Source organism: Plodia interpunctella, chromosome 3 (assembly GCF_027563975.2).
Source record: "Plodia interpunctella isolate USDA-ARS_2022_Savannah chromosome 3, ilPloInte3.2, whole genome shotgun sequence".
NCBI lineage: Eukaryota > Metazoa > Arthropoda > Insecta > Lepidoptera > Pyralidae > Plodia > Plodia interpunctella.
The window spans coordinates 11,993,207-12,017,812 of record NC_071296.1 but is presented as its reverse complement, the minus strand read 5'-3'; the positions used below and the strand labels follow the sequence as shown (position 1 = coordinate 12,017,812).

General features: G+C 44.3%; 4 protein-coding genes across 10 annotated transcripts; 2 read left to right on the top strand and 2 right to left on the bottom strand.

Moving 5' to 3' along the window:
- Positions 1-714: 714 nt before the first annotated feature.
- Positions 715-13,394, top strand: dom (domino). 2 transcript variants are annotated; one of them, XM_053769112.2, is made up of 12 exons: positions 715-1,319; positions 3,411-3,986; positions 4,508-4,648; positions 5,117-7,085; positions 7,213-7,420; positions 7,504-7,753; positions 8,421-8,861; positions 8,956-9,204; positions 9,343-9,549; positions 11,714-11,752; positions 11,825-12,838; positions 13,090-13,394. In XM_053769112.2, the coding sequence occupies exons 1-12, from the start codon at positions 1,260-1,262 to the stop codon at positions 13,321-13,323; spliced, it is 5,388 nt and encodes a 1,795-aa protein (XP_053625087.1). In that variant the 5' UTR covers positions 715-1,259; the 3' UTR covers positions 13,324-13,394. The 2 variants fall into 2 exon arrangements, with proteins under 2 accessions (XP_053625087.1, XP_053625085.1); XM_053769110.2 differs by having other exon boundaries at positions 7,210-7,420; positions 13,090-13,393.
- A 17-nt stretch (positions 13,395-13,411) lies between these two features.
- On the bottom strand, positions 13,412-24,584 carry LOC128683452 (uncharacterized protein). Of its 6 annotated transcripts, XM_053769129.2 has the most exons (9): positions 24,234-24,427; positions 23,440-23,688; positions 22,704-22,792; positions 21,900-22,001; positions 19,930-20,093; positions 19,340-19,497; positions 18,023-18,108; positions 17,913-17,963; positions 13,412-13,768 (listed from the first exon to the last, which is right to left on the bottom strand). In XM_053769129.2, exons 2-9 carry the CDS (start codon positions 23,504-23,506, stop codon positions 13,505-13,507), a joined length of 981 nt encoding a protein of 326 aa, XP_053625104.1. In that variant the 5' UTR covers positions 23,507-23,688; positions 24,234-24,427; the 3' UTR covers positions 13,412-13,504. The 6 variants fall into 6 exon arrangements, with proteins under 6 accessions (XP_053625104.1, XP_053625101.1, XP_053625100.1 ...); XM_053769126.1 differs by lacking the exon at positions 24,234-24,427 and adding an exon at positions 24,485-24,584 and having other exon boundaries at positions 17,913-18,108; XM_053769125.1 differs by having other exon boundaries at positions 17,913-18,108; positions 24,339-24,469.
- LOC128683450 (uncharacterized) lies at positions 14,643-16,973 on the top strand. The gene is made up of 2 exons (XM_053769118.1): positions 14,643-15,080; positions 15,903-16,973. Exons 1-2 carry the CDS (start codon positions 14,643-14,645, stop codon positions 16,710-16,712), a joined length of 1,248 nt encoding a protein of 415 aa, XP_053625093.1. The 3' UTR covers positions 16,713-16,973.
- On the bottom strand, positions 15,079-17,458 carry LOC128683454 (uncharacterized). The gene is made up of 3 exons (XM_053769130.2): positions 16,992-17,458; positions 16,726-16,826; positions 15,079-15,819 (listed from the first exon to the last, which is right to left on the bottom strand). The coding sequence occupies exons 1-3, from the start codon at positions 17,272-17,274 to the stop codon at positions 15,211-15,213; spliced, it is 993 nt and encodes a 330-aa protein (XP_053625105.1). The 5' UTR covers positions 17,275-17,458; the 3' UTR covers positions 15,079-15,210.
- Positions 24,585-24,606: the final 22 nt, after the last annotated feature.

The window sequence follows — 24,606 nt, the reverse complement described above, 5'->3', positions numbered from 1 at the left end:
ATTCGCCTTGTATGTGTAACACTTTGTGTTCTGAAGCCTATTCAATAATCCACTAAATCCTTCTTTTCTTTTACACTCGCACCACGATTAATAAGAAGGTATTTTAGTAGTAAATTTTCAACAATATTGAAAATTGGCGCTTTTTGCCTCCATTGGCAATGTTTGTTAACCGAAGTTGTACCAGTAGCGCCATCTGCGCCTAGCTTTGCGTAACATTCCCTAATCCATGGGTATAGCTTAGCATCATGCAATAGAACATTACATTAATATCTGTGGCAACATGTACCTACGTTGTATGTTGGCAACATTCTAACTTAAAACCGAATGGAAATTCCGTACGTGTGCGGCGGCCGAGCCAAAACGTAGGCGAACCCACAATGTTTTTATATTTGTGGGCGAGCTACGAACAAGAAAATGAACACAGCGCTACATGTTGTATGACGTAATTATTTCCGGATTCGGAAACTTACACAGGGATTCGGAAATCTGAATGCTCTTCTTTCATACAAAATTTTCACACCTACTATCGCACACGTTCCTTTCTTTTTCCGAATGAAAAATCCTAATTACGTCATACACCATGTAACGCTGTTTTATTTAACTTCGGAATGGGTAACTTCGGAAAACGAATACGTTTTACGTATGTATGCGGCCAGCCAGGTGCGGCCGCGCTTGAGACCGGAATGAGTGTTGCCAAATCTCCTGATGAGGTTGGGGTGGGGTGATCGGACGGATCGGATCTGGCAATAAGGCCGTCTGGGACAAAACAAAACAAGCAAATTTCGAATCGATTTTAATTTCGTTATACTTATCTAACTACTGGGGATAATTAAAAATAATATTTGATTCGCGTTTCAGTGATGAGTTTTAATTGTATGTGTACATTTAATTATTTCTATGAATTGTGATTGTGATACGTTTTAGTGATGCATTGGAAGGCTAAGCTTTATCGTTTTTCCATTATGGCCGCCGGGTTGTATTTTCCAATTTCTGTTTATTGTAATTTTTTTACAAACGTTGGTGATGGTGTTAACGTATCCGTTATTACTCGGAGAATAAAATCGGGTAACATCAGTGACAAATCATTATACAGTTTATTTCTGTGACAATAAAATGTACCGAAAATGTATGTAGGTATACTTCCTGAATGAAAATAAGTAAATAAGTACCTATCTATAATTTTGTTGTATGTACTGAACAGTGTAGTGAATATTATAGTGTGTAAGTTAAACTACCTACCTTACTCGCGATGTCACACGATGAGCGGTCGTGATGAGTCTGCTGTACTCCTCGGTGTCAGTTCTACTCATCAAAGTATGGTAAGTTTTATTAGCCAAACTCGCAGGAGCCCAGTCAACAAATAAGATTTTGTTTGTGTTTAAAGAGGACTCTATTATCTCTTTGTTAAAATAAATACTTACAGCCTCTTATGAAGAATGCGAAGGATACATAGTAATATGTACCTACACCAGAGAAAGAGTTCCCTTCCCCAGTGTAAACATATTTACTATTATTAGTAGTAAATTAGTTATATTGTGAGACCCCCAGAAAAGAAACATTATCATTACATATAGGGTCAGACATTATTGAGGTTTTCATGTCAGTAATACAACAAAAAACATTGTAAAAACCAAGCTTTTTTGATTTCTTATGGTTTTATCCAAATGAAGCAGTGCGGGCCACTAGTAAAATTATAAATGCAGAATATTAGTCTGTCAAAATCACTGACCTCCATATATATTATGAACTAAAGGTACGAACTTAAACTAAAGACAAAAGAACTAAATCGGAATATCTTTATCTCATTGTCCCATCTCTAATATTAGTTCCATTCCACCCACTTCTATGATCAACACTAAAATGGCGAAAATCAAATCTCGTCCCTATGCCTTGGCTAATCATAGGTCCCATACTTGTATATATGGAGGTCAGTGGTCAAAATAAAATTCCAGCTTGGTGCTTGCTCATTCATGATCACAAGAAAACTTATGAAGTGTGTTTGTGAACTATGATTCAAATGTAAAAAACCAGACTAACTAGACACTGTTTATTCGACATGACATGTAATCAAAAATCCTTTAATATGGTCTGGTAACCCTAAATACATATCATAACAGTAAAAAAACGTGTCTGTACATACATTTATGTAAATAAATTTTCAAATATGTAGAAAACTGGGTCAAATTCAAATTCAAAATTCTTTATTCAATTTAGGATGATATACATCACTTATTGACATCAAAAAAATTACTTAAACTAAGTCTACTGCCGGCTTCCAAAGCGCAAGTGAAGAAGAAGCGGCGCAACAAACTTCACTGCAGCCTTTTCTCCAAGGACGTCAATTAACGAATATAGGTCTTATATATATATTAAAAATTAGGAGGACAAATTTACATCATTATTAAAAATGTCAAAATTTGAATAAATAAATAAAATATGTATTTCCAATAAAACTATTGAAAATTGTCACACAAAATATATATATAAATAAAAAGTTAAATGTACAAAACGTGTGTAATAATGTCATAAATCAATTACATATCTTATGAGGATACTGCACCATGCTTGGGCCAGACATTATTGTCGTTCACATAGTCATTTCACATAGTCATCAGACTTGTAATATGCCTTTTTACAAAGTACTTCTTTTATATAATTTCTAAATTTTTTGTCCGGCAAATCAAGAATCCATTTAGGCAATTTGTTATAAAAACGGATACAGTTCCCAACAAAAGACGTTCTAACTTTGGCCAACCGATGCCCGGGGACAGACAATTTATCTTTATTACGTAAGGCTCTATCAATGTAATCACCAACTTTTTTAAATAAGTTTAAATTTTTCCGGACATGCATAATGTTGACAAATATGTATTAAGAGGGTAAAGTTAAAATATTAATATCTTTAAAAAAATCTCTAAGGGAATCCCTTCTCCTCAAACCATATATAGCATAGGTGCTGTAGAAATAGTAGAATAATCATTTAATTTCCTTGGGTTTAATGAATTTTCGGTTCGATCACAGTACAATATGTGGCCTCACTTGTAAAATGATGAAATGACAAGGATATAACAAAAATATGCAGGTAGTTCAATTATTACAAATGTTTGAAGTTTCTTGCTAATTAATCCATCAGACATTGTCCTGACCAATTTGAAAATAACTATATTTATATATTTACTATAAAAATTATTTGATTTGATTTATGCAATATTTTTCTTTAGATCTATCTACACTTGTTTTGCTCAAAGGATTTTGTAAATCCTTTGGCAAAACTAGCTCCGTGCAGAATTCATAGACATTCTGAAATATTTGTGATTTGGCAACAGAATAATATAATTTAAAGTATTTTTTATAATGTTATATTATTATTTTTTAGTATTATTAATTTTTTAACCAATGCATGATTACAGGGGGTCGAACGCGTGGTGTCAGGCGGAGGCGCGACGGCGGCGACGGTTGCGCTCAATGGCGCGCCGCCCGACCGTCGAGAAGAACCGCCACGTAAGAAGATCAAGATGTCGCCCGAAGATGTACATGCGCTGCGCTCGCGCATCCTTGACTGTGAGGCTCTGCGGCAGAAGAGTCTCCGCGAGAGGATCACGGAGCAGCTGAGCGAGTTGTACTTTCTGCAGGCAGGGGGAAACATGATGGACTATGCCGCGTGGCGAAAGCGGCCGCCCGCGCCTCAGCTGCTAGCCTTCCTGGAGGCACGGCGACCGGCGCCGGTGACAACGCCCACTCCGCCCCCGCCGCCCGCACCAGCCGTCGCCGCAGACGAGGTGCTGGAGAAGGCGAAGCAGGAGGCAGTGGTGGCGCGGCGCGTGGCGGAGCTGGCGCGTGCGGGTCTGTGGGCAGAGCGGCGGCTGCCGCGTGTGTTGGAGCCGCCACGCGCGAAGACTCACTGGGACTACCTGCTCGAAGAGATGGCTTGGCTCGCGCAGGACTTCGCGTACGAGCGCAAGTGGAAGAAGCAGGCGGCCAAGAAGGTAATAACCATCCTATTTACTTCTGAAAAGATCTCTAAAGGTAACCTGTTGGATCAAATATCACCCTGGATTAGTCTCCAGTTTAGACACAGTATTTTGATGTCAGCCTATATTACCCCCTTAAAGTCGAAATGTTAATCTAAAGTGATATTATGATTAGATATAAGGGATTCATTTAAAAAATTAAAAAAAAAAAAAACAAATAATTCAATAGTAACAACTTTTACCCACTTTGTCGCCCATCTTCTCTTGGATCTCAGACCCTTAAGTCTAAAATAATTGTATCCAGGGCTATATCAACTAGATAGACCACTTTAGGGGATTTGCCTTGAATGATAATATCGGTCTATTAAAATGAGGGGACCCCTGCCGGACTATTGCTACTTTGCTTTTGTAGTGTAATCCATCCTGGAACCAAATTTTCTCTGAGTAAATTCATTGAAAAATTGACACCTCTAAAGTGGTAAAATATTTGTAAGTCTTAATTGCTTTTGGATGATGAATGACCAATATTGTTGCAGTGTGCAAGAGCTATTCAAAAATATTTCCAAGACAAGGCTACGGCGGCACAGAAAGCTGAAAAAGCGCAAGAGCTACAGTTACGTAAAATAGCAGCGTTCGCGGCAAAAGAGATTAGGACATTTTGGTCTAATGTGGAAAAGGTAATTATTCACGAAGCAAAAAGAAAGGCGATTGCTATTTTTATAAGTCTTGATGTAGCTGTTTATAAAGAAAAAGTAGTGGAATCTCTAGAAAGCCGTAAAGAAGTGTATGCAAATAGCGTGTGAAAAAGTAGCTAGATTGCCCAGGTACCACAAAACATACAAACATATTGCTAATGTCTACATGCTGTCTCGTTTTGCCATATCTTGTAAGTATCGTGTAAATAAAATAATATAATACATATATTGATAAATGGGTTGAAAAACGGAACGAAAAAAATTCCATATGAAAAGTGCTTATTTTAACAAATCTTAAATTAATATCCATAAATCGTAAAAACGCAGGACGCCCATGTTCTGTTCAAAGTTCAATGAGAAATTATAGCCCTTTACGTGACGTAATAGCACCTTTCAGCAGGTGTATCTAGTCCGTGTAATTATTGCTTATTTTCTTAATTTTATTTACAGCTAGTGGAATGGAAGCGTGTGAAGCGCGTGGAGCGGGCGCGCAAGGAGGCGCTGGACGAGCAGCTGAGCTACATCGTGGACCGCACGGAGCGCTACTCGCGGCAGCTGGCGGCCAACCTTCACGCGCCCGCGCGCGCCGGCTCCGACGACGAGTTCCAGCCGCGGGGCGAGTCTAGCGACGACGAGGAGACCATCGCCGCCGCCGAGCGCGACGCGCCCGACCACCGCGACGAGATCGACGCGCTGCGCCGCGAGTCGCGACTCGCGCTCGCCGACCTGCTGCCGCCCGGCTACCTCGCGCAGCCCTACCACTCGCCGCCGCCCTCCGACTACGCGGCCGACGACGACTCCGCCGACGACGAGTCCACCATCGCCGAGCAGGAGCGCGCCGAGAGCCCGCGCGACGCCGACGACGAGCTGGCCGCGCTCAAGCGCGACGCCGACCTCTCCGTGGATGAGCTCGTGCGCCAGTACGGGGGCGCAGCGGCTGCGCCCGTCGACTCGGACGACGACTCGGATGACGCAGCGTCATCCACCTCTGCGTCGTCGTCGAGTGCATCGGAAGCGCTAGAGGCGCTGATGGAGCAGCCGAGCGGCGCCGCGACCGACGGCGGGGCGGAGGGCGGCGAGGAACGCGTGCAGGCGTGGGCTCAGCTGGCCGCGTCGCTGCAGCCGACTGGCACCACTCTGTCTGAGACGGCGGTGGGCACGCCGGTTCCGCGGCTGCTGAAGCATCCGCTGCGCGAGTACCAGCACGTGGGTCTTCATTGGCTGGCCACCATGCACGCGCGTGCGCTCAACGGTATCTTGGCGGACGAGATGGGGCTCGGCAAGACTATCCAGACAATTGCTTTACTGGCCCACCTCGCCGAACGCGGCTGCTGGGGGCCACATCTCGTGGTCGCACCTACATCCGTCGTGCTCAACTGGGAGATGGAGTTTAAGAAGTGGTGTCCGGCCTTCAAGATCCTAACGTATTACGGCACTATAAAGGAAAGGAAGCTGAAGCGTGTCGGTTGGACAAAAGCGAACTCTTTTCACGTGTGCATAACATCATACAAACTCGTAGTGCAGGACCATCAAAGTTTCCGACGAAAAAGGTGGAAATATCTCATACTGGACGAGGCGCAGAACATTAAAAACTTTAAATCTCAACGGTGGCAGATGCTGCTGAACTTCCAGACGGAGCGGCGGTTGTTGCTGACGGGCACACCGCTGCAGAACAGCCTACTGGAGCTATGGTCGTTGATGCACTTCCTGATGCCAGACGTGTTCGCATCGCATTCGGAATTCCGCGAGTGGTTCGGCGAACTCGGCGCCGAGCACGACCGCAACGACGCGCTCGTGCGACGACTGCACGAGGTGCTGCGGCCCTTCCTGCTGCGGCGGCTCAAGGCGGACGTGGAGCGCCAGATGCCGCGCAAGTACGAGCACGTGCTGCTGTGTCGCCTCGCCAAGCGGCAGCGCTGTCTTTATGACGACTTCATGGCGCGCGCGCGAACCAAGGAGAGCCTCGCATCCGGCAACCTGCTCAGCGTCATCAACGTGCTCATGCAGCTGCGCAAGGTGTGCAACCATCCGGACTTGTTCGAGCCGCGGCCCGTGTGTTCGCCGCTGGCGCTGGCGGCGCTGCGCGTGGCCGCGCCCGCGGTCGTACTTGCGGCGGACGTAGCGCGGCGCGCGGCTCTAGCAGCGCGTCTGGGCGGCGACCTGGCCACGCTGGAGGCGAACGGCGCAGATGCGCTGGCGGCGCACCGCGCGCGCCATCTGGCGCCGCCGCGCCGGCTGCTGGAGGAGCTGGGCGCGGCGCGCGCGCGGCCGCGGCCGCCGCCCGCCGCGCTGCGCCTGCACCTGCGGCTGGTGGCGCGCGCCAACCCCGCCGCCAACGCCGCGCCCGCACCGCCGCCGCGCCCCCTCTCCGCACACCCGGCCCCGCACCTGCCGCCGCCACCGTCTACACCCGCACCCGGTGAGTAGCCAAGAAATATAGACGTGTAAAAATAACAGAGGTTATTATCCTAGCCGAAACCGGCCGATACACTTTTTTTTTTACATGAATAAATTGTAGAACGTTGGTGACGTTTGCGTTGCAGCAGGCCCGGCGCTGGCGCGGCTAGAGCTGCGCCGGCGTGTGTCGCTGCGGCGGCTGGCGGCGGTCAACGAGCGGCGCTGCTGGCGCCTGCCGCTATACGGCGCCGATCTGCGCGCCGCGTTGGCCGTGCCCGCTCCGCCTGCGCCCTGGGCTCCGCTCGCGCCCCTCTGCGAGGGCACACTGAACGAAACCGTGCGTGCCCTCATAGACAGGTACAAGTATTAGCGAGCTTTATATTTTGATTATTAAATTTACGGTACATTGCCGTTTTTCAAATTCAATTTCGTTTGTAAAGGTTCAGTGTGTGTTGTGCGGTGGCGCGGGCGCCGGCGCCGGTGCTGGTGGCGGGCGCGGGCGCGGGCCCGCGCGCGTGGCGGCGGGCGGCGGCGCGGCTGGAGGCGGGCGCGGCGCCGCGCGCGCGGGCGCTGCTGGCGCTGCTGCACGCGCCCGCGTCGCGGCAGGCGGTTGCGTTCCCGCACCCCTCGCTGCTGCAGTACGACTGCGGCAAGCTGCAGACGCTTGACTCGCTGCTGCGTACGCTCAAGGTGACGTACCAAACATGACACATGTTAACTACATACAAAAACATACGATACCACAAATAGAATCGTAAAGCAAACCTCAAAACATAATAAACGTAGGTACTTCTTATTATAACAAATCTCTCAAATAATTGCCCAACAACCACACGGCAATGTTCTTAATGGCGAGGCAATGTGAAACATTAGGTAGGTGGTTCCGTTTGTTTTGATTTATTTTGCATGAAGGGTATTATATTCATAATGTTTTAATAAAACACCTGGTTCACAACATGTGTATGTCGCGAGTGCGAGTGGGCGTGTCAAATCAACGATCAACTATGTACTAGGCCATGAAAATGATGGTTGATCATAACTTTATTCATCCAATCAGCTTCATTATATTGATTCCAGTATTTATATTATTTTTATTTATTCTTTTGTTTGTTACCTCTTCACACATTATCTACTGAACCGATTGATATGAAATTTGGTACATGGGTGGGTAGTGTTCGTTACGGAACTAATAGGTTGTTAAACTGAAATACTTTGAGCTAAAAATTTGATAATTACTTTTTTACATTAAATTCTAGGAGTAGATTTATGTTCGGTTTAAAGTTGAAACCAGTTAATTTCATCTCTGAGCAGTCGTGCGTGTGCATCGAATAAGCTATAATAAAGGGTCGCTTCTCAGGCGGGCAAGCACCGCGTGCTGATCTTCACGCAGATGACGCGCGTGCTGGACGTGCTGGAGGCGTTCCTGTCGCTGCACGGGCACGCGTACCTGCGGCTGGACGGCGCCACGCGCGTGGAGCAGCGGCAGGCGCTGGTGGAGCGCTTCAACGCCGACCCGCGCGTGTTCGCCTTCATCCTGTCCACGCGCTCGGGCGGCGTGGGGCTCAACCTCACGGGCGCCGACTGCGTCGTGTTCTACGACTCGGACTGGAACCCCACTATGGACGCGCAGGCGCAGGACCGCTGTCACCGCATCGGGCAGACGCGCGACGTGCACGTGTACCGGCTGGTGACGGCCGCCACCGTGGAGGAGAACATCCTGCGCAAGGCCGAGCAGAAGCGCGCGCTCGGCCACCTCGCCATCGAGCACGGCAACTTCACCACCTCCTATCTGCGCGCGGTGAGCCTTTGTCTTCTTATGTTTCTGTCGATGAAATTTATTTTTGTTCGAATGAAAGTATAGAGTGAACCTTTGACCATGGTATACTCCGCAGAGCAACATCAAGGAGCTGTTCGGCGCGGAGAGCCCGGCGAGCGCGGAGGCCGGTGCGCCGAGCTCGGGCTCGGGCGAGGGCGAGCTGGAGAGCGCGCTGGCGGCCGCCGAGGACGAGGCGGACGCGGCGGCGGCGCGGGCGGCGCGCGCTGAGCAGCAGACGGAGCTGGCGGAGTTCGACGAGACGCTGCCGCTGCCCGACGACGAGCCCGACCGCGCCGACCCCGAGGCCGACCGCCTCATGAACCAGGTACTACTCCACTTATGGAATATATATTACGTTGTCATTTCATTATTTCGCTATGGAATTACTTTTATTTTTTTGATTACGCAATAATGATTTAGTCTTAAGATGTAATTGTAGTTGATCTCGTGTCTCTTTTTACAGCTGACTCCGATTGAAAAATATGCGATGCGCATGGTGGAGAGTAGTGAGGCGGCGACGGAAGCGGAGCGTGCGGCGCTCGGGGAGATGCGGCGGCAGCTCAGAGAGTGGGAGGACGCGCGGCGGCTGCTGCGGGAGGAGAGTCCGCCCGCCCCCGCCCCAGCGCCCGCGCCCGCCCTCACCTACCCGCGCCCGCCCGCCGCCAGCCAGGTGCGCCCCCGCCGGCGCCGCGCGCGCGCCCCGCCCTCGCCGCCCCCCTCCCCGCCCGCAGCCCCCGCCCCCGCCGCCGCCCCCGCCCCGCGCACGCGGTCGCGCGGCGCGGTGCAGATAGACCTGTGGCGGCTGGACGCCGAGGCGGAGGCGAGCGCCAGCCCGCGCCGCGCGCTGCGCAACGGGACGCTGGACTCGTGGCTGACGAAGGGGGACGCGCGACCCCGAGACGATAATAAATGATTGCGACTATATTCTTGCGTTTTATATTCCTGACGTTTCGGTGCCGCTCGGTTCTCGCCCGTAAATGCTTGACGCGTCGCGTGCTCCGAACGTCAGGGATGTAACGCCGCAAGCATTTACGGTCGAGGGCGGGCGACCGCGGCGCTGCGCCTCTATCGGGTCGGAACCGGCGACTAGATGATATTTTGCCATATCTATTCCATGGTTTATTTGAAAAATCTATTCAAGTTCATTACGACACATTTTCCGTCTAGATGCCGACCCGTTTAGATGTGTAGCGTCCCTTACCCCTATCTACCCTATAACTAATAAGGACGAATACGAATATTTAAGTATGTACGCAGCGAGTGTTTAAACCAAATACTGTTTTTATTTGTTCATAGTAATTTTATGCCCCTTCGGCCATCATCGAAAATTGTGGTCATAAGTCACTAAGCCCACTTTATAAACATGTAAACCTGTAGATGAAGGGATTCGTAAAAATAAATCAAAATAATTAGCCCTAATCACATTGGGATCAGCGGGGTATATCTATTTATATATAACCTACAACGAAAGAATACATAAAACGTTACCAATAACGTAAATTTCGTATTGTTTATGGTTGATATACACTCGGAACAAATACAAAATATTTTCTCGTCTTCCAGATTCTCTCTTCCATTTTGACTTTATAGGGGAACACACACCAAATAAGGCATGTTCGAATAATTTTTTGGAACATTAATCACAAATTCATGACAATTTGTGTAAAAAAATGTACTCCATGCCGATTAGGAAGGAGATTCAGCAAGTGGGCAAACATTCTCCCAGCAGGAATTTGAATTTCCCCGGATCCTTATGGATTTTTGCATTTACAAAAAATTGCGACACTATTATTAGGGTATAAGACTGAAGGGAATTGAGTATTCAAAATGCGAGAAACACATACTTTATATTGTTTTGAACTCAGAAAAGCATGCAGATTATAAATCCGGTTGTTGCCGGGAGCTTTTTTGGTCCATTTCTATGGTTCCGGAGCCAAATGACATGTCTCAGTTATTTTATTCGGAGGAATTTTTTGGTTTTATTTTTCGGCATTTTTAGGTGAAATTTAGTAGGTAGGTGTATTCAATGAACCACATGAAATTGGACAGTATGATTTTATTTTATTTAGATTAGACATCATAGCATTGTGGGGGTGTCTGCAGTGAATTCAGTAAAAAAGTATTAGGAAAATGGGTTTTTATATAAATATCGAAATATTTCGATATTTACGTAGGTAAACTAATTAGTAATCTGTGCAAAGCGTTTCAAATATTGAATTAAACTTCATCCTTTTACATTATGGCATGATTATGCCTGCCTTTTGATGCTAGAAGATGGCGCCACGCGTTTTTGGTTTGCGCTATGGTTGCGTTTTCGATAATAACTGTCAATAAAAATGAAAATACTATACTATAAAAACAAAGAGTATATTCATCAAGGTCAATCTGAAAACGATCATTTTTCCATCTTGACCTGATTGGGGATCGAACCCGGGACGTCTAGTCACTCGTCAATAATTAAGGTTCAAATATGATACAACAATTAAAGTTCATTTAGAAAAAAGTTTTCGATAATAACTGTCAATAAAAATGAAAATACTATACTATAAAAACAAAGAGTATATTCATCAAGGTCAATCTGAAAACGATCATTTTTCCATCTTGACCTGATTGGGGATCGAACCCGGGACGTCTAGTCACTCGTCAATAATTAAGGTTCAAATATGATACAACAATTAAAGTTCATTTAGAAAAAAGTTATGTTTTCAAAAGTGAAGAATTTTAGGTCTTTAGACGTCATTGAAGAGGTAAATTTTATATTTTACAATAAACAAGAGAAACCTTTCATAGGTTTCACTAGAATTGTTTTTTATTCGATTGCGATTTATTTTCAGGTATGGATCACCATGAACGGCGGTCCCGAGACGATGCCGGTGAGTACCCTCCACAGCGACCGCTTCCTCTCCGCCCGTCCGAGCTCCTTCTCATCCACAATTCTCTCTCAGATGTGGAGTCCGCCCACCCCGCCCTCCGGCGACGGCGACGTGTACTGCGACAGCTGGGCGCGCGCGCTGTACCGGCGGGGCGCCGCCCCCGACTGCCTGCTGCCGGCCGCCCGCCCCCGCGACCCCCGCGACCCCCGCGCCGCGCGCGAGCCCCGCCGCGCCCGCCCCGCGCCACGCGCGCCGCTCGCGCCGCCCTCGCTGTTCGAGCGCGGCGGAGCGCGACCTCGTGCGCGCGCGCGTCTGCCCGCCGCGCCGCACGCGCACCACGCGGCGCCCGCCGCGCCCGACTGGGGCGGCTGCGAGGACGCCGCGTTGCGCCGCGCGCTACGGCTGCAGCGGCTGCCGCCCGAACCGCCCGCCGCGCTCGCGCCCAACTGGGACTGGGTGAGCGACGCACTGGGCGATGCGGCGCGCGCTTACCGCTCGGCGCGCGCGTGCCGGGACCGGCACGACGCGCTGGCCGACCCGGAGCGCGCGCGCCGCAAGCACCGCCGCGCCGCCGCCGCGCGCCGCCGCCAGGACGACGACGCGCTGCGCCCGCCGCTGGCCCGCTTCGAGGCGATGCGCGAGGCGGCCGAGCGCCGCCGCGCCGCCCCTAAGCGACGCCTCGACGACCCACAACATCCAAACCCCAAGCACGCGGCGCTTCTCGCTGACCACGGCGTGGACTACGACACGCCGCCCTCGCCCATGGAGGTGGCGTCGCGCCGCGCCGAGCGCATCGCCAAGGAGAAGCTGAAGGCGGGCGCGCCGGCCGGCCCCAGCGCGCCGCCGGCCGCCGCGGCGCCGCAGCGCATCGTGGTGGCTACTCACGCCACGCACGCGGCCGCGCAAGCCGCCAAGAGCGAGGCGGTGCGGCGAGCCAAGGTGGCAGTGTCGGCGGCGCCCGCGGCCAGCGTGGCGGTGAGCGTGGCGGCCAGCGTCGCGACACCGCAGCTGCTATACCGCCAGCAACAGGCGTTGGCCGCGAGACATCAGCTCAAGATTTTACACGCTGGACCACAACATGGACAGGTTAGTCAACTTCTTGTTGGTAATTGCGAAAGAACTTCTCTACTAGATTTTTACTGGACCAGGATCGTTTTTAACGGTATCATCTGTTTAAGGTATTGGTTAACTAGCACGATAACTGTCTTGTCTGAATTTAAGTCCACTATGATTTTAAGATGACTGATAGAAAATATTTGATAATGATAAAAATGAGTATTCGTGATAGAAAAATGTTCCTTTTCATCTGAAGAACGTCAAGCAACGTCGGCTTACAGGTAAGCAGTGCAAGCGGTGGCGAGGCAAGTGGAGCGGCATTGCGGGCCCTGCAGCTCCGTCGTGCGGGCCCGGTGCCGACGGCGGTCGCGGCGCCCCGGACGGCGGGCCCGGGCGCGGCGCCCCGTCCCGCGGTCCCTGCGCCCCGTTTGCTGGCGCGCCATTCGCACGTGCTGGTGACGCAGCTGGCACCCGCCCCGGCACCCGCGCCCCGCCCGCCTGATTCTAGACAATAAACATCATTTGACGCAACCGAACGACTCATTTGTTTCATTTATACTTTCCTTCCAAAACACGATTTCTCAATAAACACGAAAATGCGATCAAGTGATTTTAATTTAATTCAAACACACAATAATACTAAATTATACAAAATTAACATTGTTATTCACACGTTCGTTCGTTCGTTCGTTGTCATCATCTGCGCAGTGGCGGCGCGCGCAGCGGCACGGCGCACGCTCCACGTGCACGTGCACGAGGCGCAGCGCGCCGAGCACGCGCGTGAGCGGCTCCAGCACGTCGGCCAGCATGCCGCACGCGGGCCGCAGCAGCGCGCGCGCGCACACAAGCGGCGGCCGCAGCACCGCGTTGTACAGCAGCGCCAACGCCGGCGTCAGTGCGTAGTCTGATAGTGTGCTCACCACACCCGACACCGCGCCCAGTTGCAACTCCAGCATACACCTGACACGTCCCCTTTACTACTTCAGTATTTATTTAATATAATAAAATAATTTTGTTTTTATGTAAATATATTCAATGTACAGGAATTTTATTTCTACTGTTTTATTACATAAGTAAGTCTACATCGTGTCTGGAACACCTGATGTAGACCTATGATGGTACAGCTAAACTATAGAGAATATAGAAATGACGACTTAACAAAAATTGTTCAGTCTGATGAGCATTTTCTGTAGAGGTATAAAAATCGAAGATCTGGAACACCTGATGTTGACCTATGATGGTACAGCTAAACTATAGGAAAAATAGAAATGACGCTCTATAAAGTTTTTCAGTCTGATGAGCATTTTCTGTAGAAGTATAAAAATCGAAGATCTGGAACATCTGAAGAAGAGTCATAATAGTTCAGCTAAAGTATACGTTTTCAGTTTGATTTGCATCTTCTGTATAGGTATCAGTACATTTGTCTGTATAATTAAATTTCTCTAATAGTTTCGACTCCTTACCAAAAATTACTCGGCTACGCGAACGAATTCGCAGGCATCAGCTAGTCTGGAATATGCTTCCCAAATTTGGAGTCCCCAGTATGAAACATAAATCCCGAATAGAGCAGTTTTCTGTATAATCGGACGGGTGATGGATGTTATGACAGTAGTATTTATAACGATCTATGTATTATGCAACACTTTGTTATAGCCGGGTCTACACCAAAAAAGATCCATCGATCCCGCGATCCGCGATCCAGGATCGCGGAGCGTGGATCGTGGATCGTGGATCGTGTTAGGCCGATCCACTTTTGGAAACTTGCGATCCCAAATATGCGCTCCAAGCGATCCTAAGGCGATCCGTGATTCAGCCAGTCTAACTCTTGTACGATATGGAGTCACACGTACAACGGCGGCGTCTTGCCGTTGCAGCAGTAACTTTTATTTTGCTTAAATGCTTGCGCAAAAAATCACAAAAAAGAAAACGACGGTTTTGGGTGAAACAAATTTACAAAAATCGCTTGGAATCTGGGAATCAGCTGTACGCAGAGTTAGTGTCAGATAAAGTTGAACACAATTTTGCAAGAATGAATGCTAATCAATTTGAGATATTGTGTTCATTATTGAATAACAAGCTAAGAAAGAATGATACAAATTATAGAGATGCCATTACTGTGAAGGAAAGATTATTACTAACATTGAGATTTTTAGCAACTGGAGATTCGTATGTCAGTTTGCAGTATCTGTTCCGCATTTCCAAACAGTCTATATCGAAAATTATTCCTGAAGTTTGTGAAGCCATCATTGACCTGTTAAATGATTATGTAAAGGTAAGTAAAACCATACTTTATTACTCAATAAAAAAGTATTGTATTACAATCATAATTTAAAGAAGTAACATGTTTACAATTATTAATTATTTTTTGAAAACATGATATAGGTATATAGGTAGGTACTTATTTAATTCGGTGATGACTGTGGAAGTGAATAATCCTGAGGTTTCTCAAACTGGGACTGCGATGAATTGGAGGCTAGATGAGCAGACGGTGATGTCTGTGGAATTGGAGCTGGATAATTTTGAGGTTGTAGAGACTGGGACTGTGATGAAGTGGATGCTATTGGTGTGCCAGGATATGAATTAGTGTAATATCCATAATTGCTATCCCCATATCTTCCTGTGTCAGCTTGAAAAATAACTTGGCATATAGCATTTTTGACATTAGCTAATGTTACTGCATCATATTTCCGCAATTCAGTAGATATATACTGCCCGAAAGCAATGTAAGAATCAGTTTCCGGTTGTGGTGGCTGAGCACATTGTTGCAGAAGTTGGAAAGCCTCTGAAAGAGTTTCATCTGATATGTCATCTGCATTATTAGAAGTAGTTTTCTTTCTTTTTTTTGTTCTTTTGTTTGTTGTTTGGACACTGGTTTGTGCATTCTGATCATTGTGCTCTCTACTCTGCTCTGTGTGGTGGTTGGCTCTCTCCGGTTGTATGTCACTACTAATGTTACTGTTCTCGTTTTCGCTCACTGTAGTATTAACCCCTTCAGTCGTATCAGATTCTACCTGTAACAACAATTATTATTACTATTTACTGCATATTCTTATTTTCAGCTTTATATTATAATTAAGATCTCCTTTATTTTCAGGTGCCGTCAACTGAAGAAGAATGGCGTACAGTTTCTCAGCAATTCGAGAATAAGTGGAATTTCCCACACGTGATAGGAGCGATGGACGGCAAACACGTCGCTATACAATCGCCTTTCAATAGTGGCAACGACTTTGATAATTACAAATTATTTCCTAGTATTGTTCTTTTTGCATTAGTAGATGCAAATTATAGGTTCTTGTATGTGAATGTTGGGACTAAAGGCAGAATATCAGATGGAGGCGTGTTCAAAAGCACAAATTTATATAAAAAACTTGAAAAAAAAGAGCTAAATATTCCTCCACCGGAGATATTGCAAGTTCCCTATAAAATTGAGGTACCCTATTATATACTAGGTGATAAAGCTTTTCAGCTTAATGATTATACTATGAAACCATACGATGGTACACGGGAAAGGGGTTCTTGTGAAAGAATTTTCAACTACCGACTGTCAAGAGCACGTAGAGTAGTTGAAAACGCGTTTGGAGTACTTAGTTCTGTCTACAGAGTCCTGCGTAAACCTATGCTTTTGGAACCAGAAACTGCGACTAAAGTCGTGCTGGCAACGGTTCATCTATATAACTACTTACGCAGTAATCCTAACTTTATATCGCCAGGAACGTTTGATACAGTACAGGAGAATGGAGATGTAATACCTGGAAGCTGGCGAAATGAACCGCCATCACAATCGCTACAACCGATGGCCGTCGTACCAAGAAGAGCAACAGAAAATGCCACTACATTACGGTCCCACTTAGCAAGACACTTTGTTACAAACCATACAATAGTTTGGCAAAATGAATATCAGTAAACTAATAGCTTACATGTTCCAATGTATCGCGTGTGGTTCCGGGTTCATTTTTATCCGCCATAAAGTCGAAGTCATCATACGCAAACCACTTTGATTTATATGTATCTTGAGCACCTGAAATAAACAAGTTACTCATTAAAATAACCACGTGTATTTCTAACAGCTTAAATGTAAAAAGTGAAATCACGTGAAATCCACAGTAAATATTATGATGTAATTACTTATACTAAAATATATAATTTTAATACCTACAGATAAAAAGTAGCTTTGTTTTCTTACCGGATCCAGTTATACGGCTTTGCTTCTCTCTGTATTTCTCCCTTCTGTAGCCTCCCGCCAGAGATCGCATTTTTTTCTTTAGGTTCTCGATCGACTTATTCCCCATTTCACGAGAAATCTGACGCCAAGCATCATCTCTAACACCTCTATTGGTGTAATTAGAATCTTTGGGATCCCATAAACATTTAAATTCTTTATAAAGCGATATCAAACGGCGACTTTCTGAGATGTCCATGGCGAGGTGGATCGCGCGAACCAACACAACCGTCCACACCGCGCGCATCACGCAACTGAGGCACCTTTGATGCTGGCACAAAAACCGACCGCACACGGATCGCGCGAGGTAGGGAGCGCGCGCTCCAATACGTGCGCATGGATCGCGCGCGGCACGTCTACACCGCCTGCATCTTTGGATCGCGCTGCTGCCGCGCGCGATCGGAGCGCGATGGATCGTCCGGTGTGGACCCGGCTATTGCCTCTTGAAAAGCGACGTGAAATTGCTTATATCGTCTATTTGCACAAAGTTATTATAGGCATAATTGATTGTCCTTTCCTTTAAAGACCTATCTCCTGCGTGCGAGCAGTTACGTCAATGCATTGGTGAGGGATCCTGACTTTGATATAAGACTCAAATGCTGCATCGATTAGACGTCGGCAATCTAATTCATTCATTCTTTTATCTAAATTGAAAAATATATAAATGTAACCACTGACTGCGGATTTTAACTCTAACGTAGATAAGGTTAAGTTTGTGTCAAATTTGTAGTTGCTCAAAAATATTTACTTTTATTTTGTTTTTATTAGTGGGAAGTTATACTTGGCTTTCGGATTTATATTTTAAATGATTATTCTGTAAATATAGCTGTTGGCATGCTGTTGGTTCTCCTAAGTTAAATAAAAAAATAGAGTTATTGAAAATACCTGAGCAGTGCGAGTAGCAGCGCGATCGGCGCGGCGAGCGCGAGGCGCGCGGCGGCGAGCAGCTCGTCGAGCATCGCGGCCGCTCGCCGCCGCGCGCCGCTCGCCGCGCGCTCCACCGCCGTGCGCCTCGCGGCGCGGGTCGCCAGCTGCGACACCTCGGCGCTCTCGAAGTAGTACACCTCAAAACGCTCCGGACCTGTCATCATTTTAAGATCATACATTAAGGCAACCTTTAGGTGATCTGGGTGCGGTACGTGAGCTCCGACTTCCAGAGGACACCGCCGCGCCAACAATTTAATTTTATAAATTGACTAGTTTTACTGCAGTAAATTTGCAAAATTTATATTTGGCATGATATTATGGAACAGAAGACTTTCTTTTTTTATAAGATTTTCTTTTTTTATAAGATTTTCTTTTTTTATAAGATTTTCTTTTTTTATAAGTACAATTTTTGTTAAGTCGCTATTTCTATATTCCCTACAAGTAGTGTACAAACAGACATATTTATTTTTCAAATTCTTACTCTGTTGCTGTGACTCTATCACCTAATTTTATTTTTATGTAAATTTATTCAATGTACAGGATTTTTTTTCTACTGTTTTACTATATGTGTAAGAATAAATCCTCTTTGCTTAAGGTTTATTTTTGTTGATGACATGACAGGACTTCATGTCAGTGAATGAACAATGATAGGTGATATTTTCCTTTTGTTAAAATAAATATTCCTTCTTATTATTATTAGATTTAGATTAAAATAGGAGAAATAATAGCTTTAAATATGTACATTATTATCATATTAATGTACATATATAATGTATTACATATTTAATACATTATATATGTATTAAAGTAATTAGATTTCTGTCAAAAATGTTTTCCTAAGTACGAACTTAAAAATGTTATTGACAGATCTTACATACCATTTAAATTTTATCAAAATTAAATCTACGCTATATAAGTTATCGCGTTACATACATACATCCATCCATCCATACATACATTACATACTTGCATACATACATACAAAAATGTTTCAAGTTTTTTTGTAGACCTCGCTCGCTTCTGATAAAAAAATATGGAATTACGCCGACTGCACAGGTAATCCTCGGGTTGAAAATGTAAACTATATCACAGGAGCTATTATTTAATTTTCCGTGAGTCACTTCAGCGCATTTTTTGTAATTTTATTATTGTTTGTCAGGTATTTCGTCGTAATCTATCCAGTTGTATGAAGTACTTACTAAATCCATGGCAATCCATGTCCTTCCTATGTACACTTGTCATCATGCATAATTCCTAAGAACATTCATTGATATTTAGCCATGATTCATGGTTATATAGCAATGAAGAAACCTTCCCACACATAGCACAGCAAGCTTCGTGACAGTAACGTATGGAAAATGGCGTCATAATAGTACGATGGTTACCGCAGTCAGGTGTGACCAAGTTATTCTCGTCTAGGTGGAACATCTTCCAGGAAGGCTTCCCCTTCTGCGGCCGCTCGGTGCAAGGCGAGAGAGAGCGCCCGCCGCCGACACCGGGGTCGCCTTTTTCATTACACGGGAACTCATTTCTTACGCGGCTGCTGTGAAAAAAACTGGATAATATCTGCTATATCCCTACCTTATTCAAGCCTCCATAAAAAAAAATTTATTAAGTTACATGTCTTTGTCCATCTTCTTCTTCAGTCACAGATTCACATATGCGTACGCGTACGTTCAGTAGATTCAAAGCAAACAAGCTGTACCTACTGTAATCTGTTGTCAGACAGACAGACGAGTGATGTCAAAAGGGATGGAACACTAAAATGGCTCCAAAAGTGAAATTGTATACTTATGTAGAATTCCTCAAACATTGTAATTGGCGATGCATATTAATTTAGTTCAAATCGGTAGTAATCAAAACCAAAAATTCGTTCTTTGTCCATCGGTCGTAATAATAAAAAAATACGTCGTAATAATAAAAGATACTGAATTTAATTTAGTACCGAATAAAAATTTAAATAAAGCAAGCTCACTTATGCGTATCGTGGCGCGGCGCGAGCGCGGGCGAGGACATGACGGCGAGCGGCGGCAGCAGCAGCAGCGGCGGCCGCGACTGCAGCATGAGCAGCGCCTCGCCGCCCTCTCCGCCCTCCCCGCCACCCCCGCCACCCTCCGTCTCTAAACGAAGCTTCCGACACTGAAACAAAACACCTTATTTTTGAGGTTGAAACGAACCCTAAAAACAATTTTATTTTATTTTATTTTTTTATTTTATTTTATTTGGGAAACTAACAGTTTATCATAACTATATCATAACTAATTAATATGAACTAAACTATTAACAAGTTTCCACATATAAGAAAAAAAAATATATATAAATTTAAACCAGTTTAGGCACACTCACGCCATTGTGAACTCAAATAGCTTAATTGTACATCATAACTAATTAGGATACTGAGTGATAATTTAATTAACAACTAAAAATTAACAACTAAGGAGTTGTGGGCTGGGAAGAGAAAAAGTCCCGTTCAAATAAACGTCTGACGTGCCTAGGTTTTGCATTGAATATATCTAAATTACTGTTCTCTGAGCACATAGCGTTACATTGTTTAGGAACCCTGTAAAAGAAAGAATTTTTTCTATACTTAGTGCAAGCCGGAGGTAATACAAAAAGTTTGTTTCTTCTACGTGAAGTATTTGGGATATTAATATTAATTTTTTCCAAAAGTTCTGGACAATCTATTACACCTAATAAAATTTTTAATAAATAACTACAGTCATAGACTTTCCTTCTAGTTTGCAAAGGTAGGAAGTGAAATCTTTTACACCTGCTTTCGTATGAAGAATCTTTGCTTTTACATTTATATTGTAAATATTTTAAGAAACGTCTCTGGATAGATTCTATACGAGAGATGTAGACATCATAGCATGGATTCCATACTACTGATGTATATTCGAGGATACTACGCACATATGAGCAGTAAAGCACTTTAGCGGGTTTAGCAGAACTAAAGTTAGCAGTTGATCTCATGATGAAACCTAGAGCTCTTGAAGCTTTTTTAACTATATGGTCAACGTGATCATCAAACAGTAATTTCGTGTCCTGAAAGAGTCCTAGGTCTCTAACCGTACTTTCTTTCTTAAGTGGATGCCCATTTATAGAATAATTATATAAAAATATAAAAATATAAAAATATAATTCTTTATGAATTGCCATTCATAAAATACTTTTGTAATTTTCACATAGAAATAAAAGCACTGGCGCTAATGTGCCAGTAATAGCCTTCCTTAAACGCGATTTACACTGCAGCATGGGCGCATCAAGTGTCGCGACAGCAAGGCTCTATGTCACATGGAATTCAGTGCCGGGCACATGGATTTCATATAAAATCCATGAAGTATAACTATATATAGATCAACAAAACATAAAAAAATACTTGATATTCTTGTCTACTCAAATGTTTGTGTCCAATTTTTGTAATCGGCATAGTTAGGTACATCCCCACGCATGCAATACACGATCAGACGCTCGCGGACTATGTCCATAGTCCGCGAGCGTCTGATCGTGTGTCTGTACGTGCACACACAATAATCTAAGTATAACTTGACATCACGCATGTTAAAAATCCGATTCATTGACAAATCTATGATGTATGACTCGCAGAAAGTAGGATATTATACAGGGTTACTAAGGTGCATATATACGGTACATAGAGACATACGATCAACTAAAGATCTTTTGGTCTACGACTTTTGTCTAAACGTAATACGATTAGTTTTAATGTCGTTTCTATAAAACGTTAAATATATTTTCGATATTACCTTCATAGATGTGTAGAATCGCAAAGTAGATTGTATTTTTTTATGAAAAAAAAACTACGAATCACGAAAAGTCGTAGGTCCCAAGTAGTCTTTAGGTTTTGCGTTTGATACCAGTAAACCTGTATATATCGAGCGAGAGTGAATCTTGTTTAGGGCTTCACGTGAGATAAACTAAACCTACGTGTGTATGGGGCACGTGTGGCGGAGCGTGAGGCGGCGCGGCGGCGGGGCTGGAGGCGGCCGGCAGCCGCCCGCGGCCACGTCGGTGCTTCTGCACCACCACCTGGAACACAAAGGAACACAAACATGTACCAGTAATAGAAGTCTGGCTTTGGCATCGCCTGGCAGAAGGTGCAAATCCTAACAGTGCTGCCTTAATTTGTCAAAGAGGGTACCTATGCATGCCAATGGTCTGTCATTGGCACGCACATAGTTTTTGACAGTAGGTAATCAAAATTACTAAGGGTGCCCTTAGCGGCTCCGACGCTCAACAGCGTGAAGAATCACAATAGCATCTTATAAATGTATTTTACAACAAAAGAAAACCACTCATATTTTTTTAAATTTTTACTTTATAAATTTTACTAGTTTTACCACTTATTTATCACGAAATCTTAAAAAGCACTTGGCCAATGAAGATTAAATCCCCTGGGGACGTCTCTAAGTCATAATTCTAACTTAGCTTTCTTAGGGCCTATGCCTAAGAAAGCAATTTTGGAAATTTCATCCCCAAGGCCGTGTTAATTTGTATGAAACTTAGTCGTTTTGGAAGTGAGATAAACGACGTTAATAAAAAATAATAAGCATCAAGCCTAACAATAACATTAATTCTGTGCCTATAGTCTAGACCTACCTACATTCGTTATCTCTTTTTAGGGTTCCGTACCTCAAAAATAATAAATGGTAGTTAAGGGTCATTGAGATCTTAGTTCAGACTAAGTCGAGCTACAATAAACGCAGAATCATTTGTTGACGTGCAACTTACTTGAATGTATGAGTTGGTTTCATCGACGGTGTGTGTATGTGTGGACGAAGCTCGCGCGACGCTGTCGCACTGACTGTTACAGTTCTCGTCTAAACATGTCGTTCATATTAAATAAGATACCTTTCAAAATTTAAAAAGAAGAAATTACCTACTTACCTAATAGATCGGAGAGAAAAAAATGGATTTCAATGCGAGAGAATATTAAATTTTCAAAGCAAAGGAGGTATCCAAAAAACCAAGTAAGTAGGTATATTTGATTATTCACTTCTTTTAAATTACAATGAAATAAGGTATAAATAATATATTTTATTATTAATTAGTAAAATTAAGTCATCGGTCAAAATTCAACTTTAGCTCGGCGGCTGGACCAACTGGACACCGTTTATTTTGGCAGGACACGCAAACCTAACTAGGTATGTCCGGCTTTATCGGGACGCCTAGCAACTATTAAGTGCAACTGAATAAACTGTTGCCAGGCGTCCCGATAAAGCCAGACATAATTAGTTAGAAGTAGTTAGGTTTATGTTATATATATATATATATATATATATATATATATATATATATATATATATATATATATATATATATATATATATATATATATATATATATATATATTATATAGCATTTAGCGGGAGAGACAGACTTTCGCATTTATAATATTTGTATGTATTGGTATAATAGTATAAGGATAGTTAGCGGTACCCTACCATAACAAATGTTAAATTGGTACCCATTGTATCGGCCATGTCGCACTCCTTGGCTTCGACGCCCCTGTGGGCGGTGCCGCTCGCCAGCATGCCACTCTAGCTCGACAAGACAATAGGCAAGACTTTATCAAGGGATTTAAGAAATCGATCGTCCAATTACTTAATTACTACAATATTATTAAAGAGCCAGCAATCATATTCTTTAGATTTCAATGACAGTGACATATGTAGGTACCATGACCTTTTGTACATTAAAATATTTATTTTCAAACCTGTCGAGGAGGTTTATTTCGAAAGAATTAAAGCAAACATATAGTTTGTTAATAAAATGTTAGTAATTTATACATGTTAATAAGAAAACTAATAATGAATCGATATTTATTTAATGCATTACATTCGTGAGGATTATTTAGGATTTATAATATTAGGATTAGGATTATGCAATGATTAGATATAAAATACAAAATTTGAAATAATTTAAACAAACATTATACACATACTACAGTCGCAATCATGTCGCAAATAAGTACCTACATTTTTCATGCTGACACATGTTACTACTGTAATGAGTGATGACTTGTGGCGTGGTAGATGTCGCCACATTTTACATGATATGTTTATTGTGCAACTTTTTAAATGATATGTTTCAATGATTAGGTATGTACCTAATCATTAGTTAATTTTGATACTTGACTTGTTTAAATATTTGACATTTTATAATAGTTATATTTTATTTATGAATTAAAATATAACTTTTCACTACCTACTATAGTATCTAGTTGAATATTTATGTTATATTAGGAAGACCAACATATACATTTAAAAACATAAGTAGAAATTAAAACAGCATCGGAGCCCGTCACAAATAAACACAATTTAAATAGTTAAGTTAAGCACTGAAACAATATTCTGAATTACACACAATCTGGGTACTTAGCGGAAATGCCCTTTGGCCGGAGTTAACATCTTAATATTGTGAAATGGACAGTAATAATCTGAAATTGGCTAGAAAAAATTGCATTGTGCATGAAAAGCTACGGAAAAGCCACACAGAGTAAAGCTTTTCACCGGAAGAATAGCGTGAAAAGCTCCGCCTGTTCTATGGCCGGCCGCTTCGTCAGCGTGTCGCGCCACCGCGCCACCGCGCCAGCCGCCGAGCGGAGCGGCGGAGTCCCGACTGACTGAACGCA

Excerpts from the sequence above, each read along its gene's own strand:
- LOC128683454 (XM_053769130.2), bottom strand. The coding sequence starts at position 17,274 with ATGCGCGCGGTGTGGACGGTTGTGTTGGTTCGCGCGATCCACCTCGCC. Across the intron at positions 16,827-16,991 it reads AAGCCGTATAACTGGATCCG|GTGCTCAAGATACATATAAA; the intron begins GTAAGAAAACAA and ends TGTTTATTTCAG. Across the intron at positions 15,820-16,725 it reads CACGCGATACATTGGAACAT|GTAGAATCTGATACGACTGA; the intron begins GTAAGCTATTAG and ends TTGTTGTTACAG.
- dom (XM_053769110.2), top strand. The coding sequence starts at position 1,260 with ATGAGCGGTCGTGATGAGTCTGCTGTACTCCTCGGTGTCAGTTCTACT. Across the intron at positions 1,320-3,410 it reads GTTCTACTCATCAAAGTATG|GGGGTCGAACGCGTGGTGTC; the intron begins GTAAGTTTTATT and ends GCATGATTACAG. Across the intron at positions 8,862-8,955 it reads CCACCTCCTATCTGCGCGCG|AGCAACATCAAGGAGCTGTT; the intron begins GTGAGCCTTTGT and ends TATACTCCGCAG.
- LOC128683452 (XM_053769126.1), bottom strand. The coding sequence starts at position 23,506 with ATGCTGGCGAGCGGCACCGCCCACAGGGGCGTCGAAGCCAAGGAGTGC. Across the intron at positions 22,002-22,703 it reads AAACCAACTCATACATTCAA|GTGGTGGTGCAGAAGCACCG; the intron begins GTAAGTTGCACG and ends TTTGTGTTCCAG. Across the intron at positions 13,769-17,912 it reads CTGCTACTCGCACTGCTCAG|GTGTATGCTGGAGTTGCAAC; the intron begins GTATTTTCAATA and ends GGGACGTGTCAG.
- LOC128683450 (XM_053769118.1), top strand. The coding sequence starts at position 14,643 with ATGGAGTCACACGTACAACGGCGGCGTCTTGCCGTTGCAGCAGTAACT. Across the intron at positions 15,081-15,902 it reads TGTTAAATGATTATGTAAAG|GTGCCGTCAACTGAAGAAGA; the intron begins GTAAGTAAAACC and ends CTTTATTTTCAG.